The 9416-nt window shown below is 39.8% G+C and overlaps 1 protein-coding gene across 1 annotated transcript; it reads left to right on the forward strand.

Annotated features, from left to right (window-relative positions):
• The first annotated feature begins 1530 nt into the window (after nucleotides 1-1530).
• On the forward strand, nucleotides 1531-3279 carry LOC134217679 (probable cytochrome P450 6a14). Its single transcript, XM_062696489.1, has 2 exons — nucleotides 1531-2638; nucleotides 2708-3279. The coding sequence occupies exons 1-2, from the start codon at nucleotides 1558-1560 to the stop codon at nucleotides 3121-3123; spliced, it is 1497 nt and encodes a 498-aa protein (XP_062552473.1). The 5' UTR covers nucleotides 1531-1557; the 3' UTR covers nucleotides 3124-3279.
• The last annotated feature ends 6137 nt before the right edge of the window (nucleotides 3280-9416 follow it).

Here is a 9416-nt window from a genome sequence, read left to right on the forward strand (position 1 = left end):
CGCTAGTGTGCTTGCAATGTTCTTGGATGTGTGGAAAAACTCTCGAGCTTGAGATCAGTAAACTTTGGGTTACGACCAGTTTGAGAGCAATTTCAAGTAATTTTGTTTTTTGAAAGTTTTGTATAACAAACTTTACCGACAACTACTACCGATTACCAATACTGGCAATTTTGGACAAGCTCTCGCCATCATTCTTGATCAATTTTCGTGCTACTATCGGGATTTTTTATGCGCAACAGCCATTTTTCTACAGAACGAACACTTTGGTTAATGCTGAATTTAGCCGGAAGGTTGGTTTCAATACATAAGATTTGTGGGGGCCCGGGACCAGCCCTGACTTTGGTGCTAAACATTAATCAAACTTTCAAGAAAGTAATATAAATCCTTTTACAGTACTTGCAATCATTAGGGTGACCGTATCCTTAGTGGAGGTAGCACTAGTAGTGGAAGTAGTGGGGTTTTAACAAGATTCATCATAATTATATACACTTTACGATGGTTTCAAATGATGCGTCATATTTTAAACATCCTGTTAAATGCAGCTTATCCTGAGATTTTGCTTGAAAAACTATTGAAAACAATGATTTTCCTTTAAAAAATGACCCCCTTGCACCTATAGTGGTGCAACTGTACCAATAGTGGCGAATCTCATAAGAAATCAATGGATAACACCATTATGGAAACCAAAATTAATTTTTAACGCCACTGAAGGAACAGTGTACGGAATTTTAAAAACATTGAAAGATGTAGTTCAGGAGTTCACAAAGTTGCCCAACACTACCATGCTCTAGATTCCATATACAAGTCGCTAAATAAAAATAATCATGGAAATATCATTTGAAATATTAATTTGATAAACCCTTAAATAATCTTTAATTAGACATTCAAATAGTCATTAAAGCCGACTCTGTCATTATTGACCTACGTGTTATTACCATTTCCAACATCAAAACAGATATTCATCATTTAATTTATGTACATTTTCAATAGATGTTTAAACAATTAAATATTTCACTTAACTTGTACTGAAAATGTTGCAGCTTTATTTGTATCATTCCACCATTGATTGACTGCGAAGACTTGGCGAGTCATTATTATAACGAAAATTTACGAGATAAACATTGGCTGTAAAGATAACTGAGCGTGTTATGCCACTACCCGAGCAGGAGTGACGACCTCGATAACAAAAGTTGGTATGAACTTGCCTTGCATAAGATGTGAAATACCAAGAATTCAAATGCAAAATACTTCAGGCAAAACATGCTAAGGTATTTTAATACAAAGCAAATAATAATTTGTTATGCATTTAGTATTGTCGTAAAAGAGAAAGTTGTGCCTGTATTTTGCATATTATTTTTTGGTATTACTCCTTTGGTATTTTACCTCTTATGCAAAGCAAGATCATAACAGAGTAAGGTATCAATTGCAGAATAAGATATTACTGAGTAATTTCTCTTGCTCGGGTACGTATGGCCCGGTATATTAAAGCTGTTCGCTTGGTTGAACCCCATCAGTGTACATTCATTCGCAGCAAACGAAGAATCAATTATTTCAACAATGTGGATTTATCTCACTGTTTTGGCCTTGACTTTGGCAGTGCTATGGGTGCGCAAGCGTTACTCGTATTGGAAGGAGCGTGGCATCCCGTATTCGGAACCAAGTTTCCCAGCCGGCAACATTCGCGGCGTGGGACGGACGCAACATCTTTCGACACAGATGCAGCGCTGCTACAATGAACTGAAAGGAAAAGGACCGGTCGGAGGAGTTTTCTTCTTCATAAACCCCGTTGCATTGGCAACTGACCTGGATTTAATCAAAAATGTGTTAGTGAAAGATTTCCAATACTTCCATGATCGATCGATATATCATAATGAGAAAGACGATCCTTTGTCGGGTCATCTAGTCGCTATGGAGGGTACTAAGTGGAGAAATCTGAGGGCCAAGCTGACGCCTACGTTTACCTCAGGAAAAATGAAGATGATGTTCCCAACTATCATTGAAGTTGCCGATACATTTTTGAAATTAATGAAAACTGAAGTGTCCACTAATAACGAAATCGAGATGAAGGAGATTCTTGCACGGTTTACGACTGATGTGATCGGTACTTGTGCATTTGGACTGGAATGCAACAGTCTGCATGATCCGGAAGCTGAGTTCAGGCGCATGGGAAGACAAATATTTTCGTTTGCCAATGGCCGAATGCTTAAAATTGTTTTCGCACAACAGTTTCGTTCACTAGCTCGATCACTTCACCTAACTTTAACTGATAAAGAAGTATCTGACTTTTTCATTGGTGCTGTCAAAAATACAGTCAAGTATCGAGAAGAGAACAAAATTGAAAGAAGTGATTTTATGAGTCTACTGATGAAACTTAAAAATGCAGAACCATTAGAAGATACCAATACCCACAGCATGGACCCTCTGACTCTTGAGGAAGTCGCCGCCCAAGCTTTTGTGTTCTTCTTGGCTGGCTTCGAAACTTCATCGACAGCAATGTCGTACTGCTTGTACGAATTGGCTCAAAACACCGACCTTCAAAACAAGGCGCGAAAATGCGTCTCGGATGCTATCAAAAAGCACGGTTCAATGACATATGAGGCGATGCAAGATATGCAATATATCGATCAGTGTATTAATGGTAAGATAATTTGAAGTGTAATGCAGAATTAAAATCTCCAAAACCTCTCTTGTTTCTTCTCCCCCACAGAGTCCCTTCGTAAATATCCTCCTGCTTCCAACCTCACGCGAACCGTAACCAAGGATTATAAACTCCCTAACAGCAACGTTGTCCTTGAGCGAGGTTCCACATTAATCGTTCCGGTATACGGCATCCAGCACGATCCCGAGTACTACCCCGATCCGGAACGGTACGATCCGGATCGTTTCACGCCGGATCAGGTGGCCAAACGAAATCCATTCACTTTCCTGCCGTTCGGTGAGGGTCCACGTATATGCATCGGCTTGCGATTCGGGATGATGCAAGCTCGAGTCGGTTTGGCGTACTTGTTGAAGGATTTTAGTTTCACCTTGTCTAGCAAGACGCCGGTCCCGTTGAAAATCTCCGCACGCAGTCATATTCTCACATCGGAAGGTGGACTATGGTTGAAAGTGAAGAAACTGTAAGGCTTTGGTAAATTGGAGTGCTACACAGTACGATAAAATAATAGATTACAATACAGTGAGGAGCAGATTGTTTCATTCGGATATTACTGGTAATAAATGAGTTCTACTGTAACTAATGAGTATGAATGGTGAAGATTAGTTTAATCTAATATGTTCGTGCATAGACCTTATCTGTGATTGTTGCACCTAAGAGACGTGAATGATCGAAATATATAAAAGCTTGTCATTGCTAAAATTATGGCATAGTCAGAATTTGCTTTTATATTGTCAGTGGTATGTTTCAATACCCATTGTATTTCTTGTCAAAACTTTTTGCATGCCAAAGAATATTGTGTCAAACCCCGTAATTTCACTTACCGTTGAGCGTGACTTCTTTTAACACAAAAAGTTGTGATTAAACTAAAGTGACCAGATTTTTCTTAGGTCAATCCGTTACACCTTATGAATTATATATTTTGATAGCGTATCAAATCTTCATTGGGATTTTATCCTATCAACCTACACCATCTAGTATGATGTTAATCGCTTGATTTCATAGAAACAAATTTTTTTTTTCTTCCTTTTTCTTCTGAATAGTTCGGTCTTTTAGACGATCCCCACCGATGTGTTTCCAAATGAGTGTCTAGTATAGGAACGAAATGCGTTCATATTTTATTTATGCACTTGTTCTCGCACCGGTTGTTTCTATCAAGGTTGTTGAAGTGCAATCATGCTTCGCACCGATGGTGAATATCCGGTTGCTATTAAGGCAAACACGGAAATAAATTAAATCAGAAAAAAATATTATTTATTTTAAAGTATTTCAGAACGCGCTCCAACTTTTGTAATATAAATATGTGCGTAATGCATTTTGTGATTATCAGATTAGCTAGACACACATCTGCTAGGTGGCGGCTAGCTTATATGCAATAATTTAGTGAGCTGGATATCTCGAGATCTATAAGACTTAGAAAGATTTTGTCTTCTACAAAGTTGTTCGGCTAGCCAACACATAGTTTGGAATTCATACGCATAGCGGTGCTAGTGTATGAAAAATAACCTGTTAGGTTAAATATTTCTAAATAGGGGGGTCCCGTAGCGTAGTTGGCTACACGTTCGCCTCATAAGCGAATGGTCATGGGTTCGATTCCCAGCCCCTCCACCAAACCCTTGTCAGTCGCCAGAAGCACAGTCCGTACGGTGGCGTTTTGGGGAACGCGCCTCGTCGACACGGCTGCCTGATGACGACTGACTAAACTGTTCTTCTTGGAGGCATTCCTCCAACGATCTTCGATTAATGGTAACCGAACAAAGCAATGATCACTGGATTCACCACATGGACTAATGAACACAATGGACTCACGATGATATGGAGTGGCAACGAAAACAATAATGAATTATGGACATCTAAAAATAGATTCTGTGTGGACTCTGTACAGCAGAGTACCACAGTAGATCACGGCACAGTAGCGGTTAAGAACACAGAGTGCCTACCAAATAAATACACGAATAAAAAAAAATATATATTTCTAAATCCGTTAGAGTTAGAAAGTGTCCATCTTCTACAAAGTTATCCGAATTATCTGTTAGGTTGGTTATTATGTAAGATTTAAAAGGGTAGTCAAAACCAGAAGTTTAGTTTGAAACCGCAATACTCGTTGGCGCTCGAGTTGAGTCGAATCGAGTCAAGTACGAGACACTCAAGATGGTCTTACTGTAGTATCTGTCAAAGGTACAACCAAAAGATATTTTAGTTACTAGATAAAGATTGTCGCTTCGGTTCCCTTTGTTCTGCTGTCCGGAACATGTGTGGTACATACCTGTCAAATCGTATGGATTTTCCTTCTTTGACATTTAGCTCCCCTATCCTCGCCAGCAAAAGATGTTCCGGACAGCGACAATCTTTATCTAGTAACTAAAATATCTTTTGTACAACCAAGTGGTGGAATTGTAAATTGTACGAACTCGTCTTATGGCAAGTTACTTTGTAGAATACGGCAATATTCTGAAAATTCCAGATTTTGAGGTATTTAACCTATCAGTTTATTTCTTATACACTAGCGCCGCTAAGCGATTGTGTTTAAAACTAAAACTTGCTTGCATCATGACGGTTTTCACCACCCGAACAACTTTGTGGAATACGGCAATATTCTAAAAATTTCAGTTTTCGAAATATCTAACCTAGCAGGTTATTTCTTATACACTAGCGCCACCAAGCGGTTATATCTTAATCTAAACCTGCGTTGGTCATAATGGTTTTGACCACCCGAACAACTTTGTAGAAGGCGGCAATATTCTAAAAATTACATATTTTGAAATACCTGACCTATCAGGTTATTTCCAATACACTAGCGCCGCCAAGCGGTTGTATTATTAGCTAAACTTGCTTTCGTCATGATGGTTTTAATCATCCGAACAATTTTGTAGAAGACGGCAATATTCTTAAGATTTCAACTATCGAAATATTTAACCTTTTAGGTTATTTCCAATTCACTAGCACCGCCAAGCGGTTGTATTTCAAATTAAACTTGTTTTCGTCATGATTGTTTTGACCACCCGAACAACTTTGTAGAAGACGCCAAAATTCTAAAAAATCCAGATTTAGAGATATCTAACCTATCAGGTTATTTCATATGCACTAGCGCCGTTGAAATCCAATCAGTTGAAATCCAAACTAAACTGACCTCCATCACAATGGTTTTGATGATGAGTAGGGTAAACTGGGGTAATATGCACCCCCGGAGCAAAACGACCTTTTGGTATTTTTAGCGGTGTTCCAGAGGTATTTCCAAAAATCTTTACTGCTAGACTGGTAGTTCGAGATCCGAACTACATGCGCTGTAGTAAATACTCTCAAAAAACTGCCGAAAATGTACTCAAAAATTCCAAAGGGTCGTTTTGCCCCGGGGGTGCATATTACCCCAGTTTCCCCTACCCGAACAATTTTTTAGCAGACGGCAGATTTTTTATTTATGGGTTACTTTATATTTCCGTGTGATGGTTTGGCAACGGTTGGAGCGGGTCGCCAAATTTGCCAACTCGCTATTCACCGAAGGTTGCGTTTACATTTCCCAAACCCGTTTACCAACGACCGGTGCGAGTTCGCGTCATGATAGAGGTTGCTATTTTGGCTTTATTTACGCACTGGTGGGGATCGTCTTACAGATTTTCTAAACATCCCATTTCCTAATGATTCCATAGATTTCCAAAACGTTACGGATGTGACATGGAAAGCGGGACGTTTTCCGGGACACCTGACAATGCGGGACAGCTAAGTTGAATCCGGGGCTGTCCCGCACAATCCGGGACGTCTGGTCACTTTAAATTAAACTATCAACTTATTTGATGCAAGAATTAGTCTTGAACAGGGTTAGAATCCAAAGGAGAATGAGTAAATCTCTCACTTATCATGTCTGTATTTTACACTATCGATAGGTAGCATACCGTGAGAGAAATTTTTCGGTAGCTCTTACGATAATTAACTAATTCGGGGGGCTACAACCCGTAATAAATTTCTTTTAATAAGCCCCAACTGTGAGGGCACCGGTTCTGATGATGCATTTCAACTTGTTTTACACAGCTGTGCGAAAAAAACTATAAAAAGTATGATATAAAAAAACATTTGCAGGGAAGGGGGGTTTGTTCCTCTCCGGAGCGGAAGTGCAAATCTTACTGAGCGTCTGTTCTCAACGCTAGGACCGGCTCGCAACAGCGTCTGTTCTCCATGTTAGGGGCGGCTGATCATCGTCCGAGTGCCAGCGACTGACGCTAAGTGAAATTGTACACCATGGTCCACCGGAAATTCGTGGGGTTTGGTGTCAGGCCCTGCAAGCCAGCCTCAGCCAAACTCACGAAACGAACAACGAACAAGAGAGTAGAGGGTCTTGTTTCCCGGACTATAAAAAATCCCGGGATCCGGGATTAAATTTTTCGTAATCCCGGAATAAAAATACTTGCAAATTTCAATTTCATATATTTATTACATTTTTAAGAATGGTAAAATATGTATCAGGTCATTTTACTAACGACTCGCCCCTTGTCTACTCGCTTGCAATCCGGTGGGTGGCACGACTCCATGGTTTTGCGGCCATGTTTTTTTTTGCATATTTGCAACATCTCAGTGTAAAATTCATGATAGTATGTGTTTTGTTTACTAACATCACATATGATTCTCTTTAGGATACAAAACTGTCGGTGGGATACGGTCGCGCATTGTTGGCTGGAAAACAAACCTACTGTGTGAGATCGGGATGCCACCGGGCTGCTTGTAATACGGTTTAATAAATGTTAAGGCGTTGATGCTTGAATCCGACAATAAATAATTCTTATTAGTTATTTCAGAATTAAAATCAGAGAACATCCGCTCGCTCAACCGGTGATTGGTAGATTTTCAAACAATTATGTATAAGATACCAAAACCTGTATAAGAACTGGGCATATGCGAAAACGCTAGATTCTTTTATAAATATTATATGAACCTTACAATTTCGCAAGCTTTTCTTACAATTTTTGTTTGTAATCTTATATTGTATAAGAATCTAACAATGTTGCATATGCCCAGTTCTTATACAGGTTTTGGTAAGTTCTATACAGAAGTGTATGAAAATCTAACAGTCGCTGGTTGGGTATATCAATCGAAGTGGTTTTAATGGACTTCAATGCCATGAAAACCTTCTCCAGACTCGATACTAGTTCATCAGTTACTTCAAACAGAGCATGCTCCTTATTGATGAAATTATTCAAGCTACGACGCATTTCTCTGTTTTTGGTCCATAGCTTACAACTCTTCTATGGAGATGAAGCCTTGTTCCCGTCAGATTCAGAAAATGATGTGTGGATCGGAACTTAAACAAACTTAATCAGCTAGTGACGGGAAGCGATCGAAAGCCCAGCAGAATTCGAAAATTACCTTTCTTCACTTTGAAGCCATCTCATCTCTTGATGTCTCGACGCTCATCTACTCGTTTCAGAATTGCATCGTGCAAATTCGAAGTGAAAGGGTTTTGCTGTCTATTCAGTTCAGATAGCAAAAAGTCTAGTCAACAACATAACGTCACGACCCTTCAGCGCCTCCGATATCACCCCAACAGGCTGGGTAGCGTCGAATATCGATTGAACCAGATCCAGATTATTTTTCATTATGTACGTACTTTTATTCTTATGGAGCGATTTCACAGTTCACTAGTTTTCAGAACATCCTGAACGAGTTGAAGTTGTTCCCTAAACCGGTTTTCATCCTTCCTCTGGAACTCGAACAATGTTTCGGATTCGTTTGAAAGTTTCTCCAAAATCGGTTTTATATAATCTGAATTAAATTCAACAATTGGTTAAGAAAATCAATATAATATAAGTTCAGATATTACCAAATGAGAACGAATTGAGTTCGTCATCTGATTTTTCACTACCATTGATGTCGTTGAAACAATCGTCGTCATCATTATCTGATAGTCTTGGACTTGGGGGACTTCGATGAAGAACGTCATTAATAGCGAGGTGCGACAACTTGGGACAACTTCGGCTTTACGGATCGTTTCCGGCGGAGAAGATAAAGCAATCCGTGGAACAGCTGTTAACGAGTTGTGACATTGAACACAATTTCGTAGCCGCAGTTGATCGCACATCGGATGGCGCTTCGATTATTGTGAAATCTGGAAAGCTGATTCCTTATTTTCATCAGCTGTATGTTCGCTCCAAAAACAAAATAGTCAGAAAGCTAGGAGACCTATATTGTTACTCATCACTCTCTCGACCAATTGAGAAGATATCTGTGATTGCTTGTTTGTGTATGTTTGTATGTATGGGTGTGCATAAGACATGCGGGAAAATAAAAGCCGATGGGCTAACAAACTAGAATCGGTGCAATTATGCAGAACATACATTCATTAATTTATCTTAAATATTTTTGTTATCATGTATTTTTTATTTTCGGGAAATCCCGGGATTTGCATGAAAAATCCCGGGATCCGGGATGCATTACATCCCGGGATATCCCGGGATTTCCCGAACAAGACCCTCTACAAGAGAGTACGGACCGGGACCATCGGCGAAGACCACTGTACTCATGGACCGTGGATTCGGCATCATAGCGCTGCAGGAGGTTCGTGCGAACGTTTAGAGGTAATCATACCATCTGCCAGAGCTTCGGCAACACACAAGAGCAAGGAACAGCTTTCATGGTGATGAGCGATGTGCAAAGACGCGTGATCCGATGGAGGCCGATCAATGAGAGAATGAGCAGGTTGAGAATCAAAGGCCGGTTCTGCAATTTCAGCCTTATCAACGTACATGGAACACACTCAGGAAGCACTGATGAT

The sequence above is a fragment of the Armigeres subalbatus genome, chromosome 2, assembly GCF_024139115.2.
Source record: "Armigeres subalbatus isolate Guangzhou_Male chromosome 2, GZ_Asu_2, whole genome shotgun sequence".
NCBI lineage: Eukaryota > Metazoa > Arthropoda > Insecta > Diptera > Culicidae > Armigeres > Armigeres subalbatus.

Bases quoted from the DNA above. Each gene is read 5' to 3' on its own strand.
- LOC134217679 (XM_062696489.1), top strand. From the start codon at position 1,558: ATGTGGATTTATCTCACTGTTTTGGCCTTGACTTTGGCAGTGCTATGG. The intron at 2,639-2,707 runs GTAAGATAATTT...TCTCCCCCACAG, and splicing joins TATCGATCAGTGTATTAATG to AGTCCCTTCGTAAATATCCT.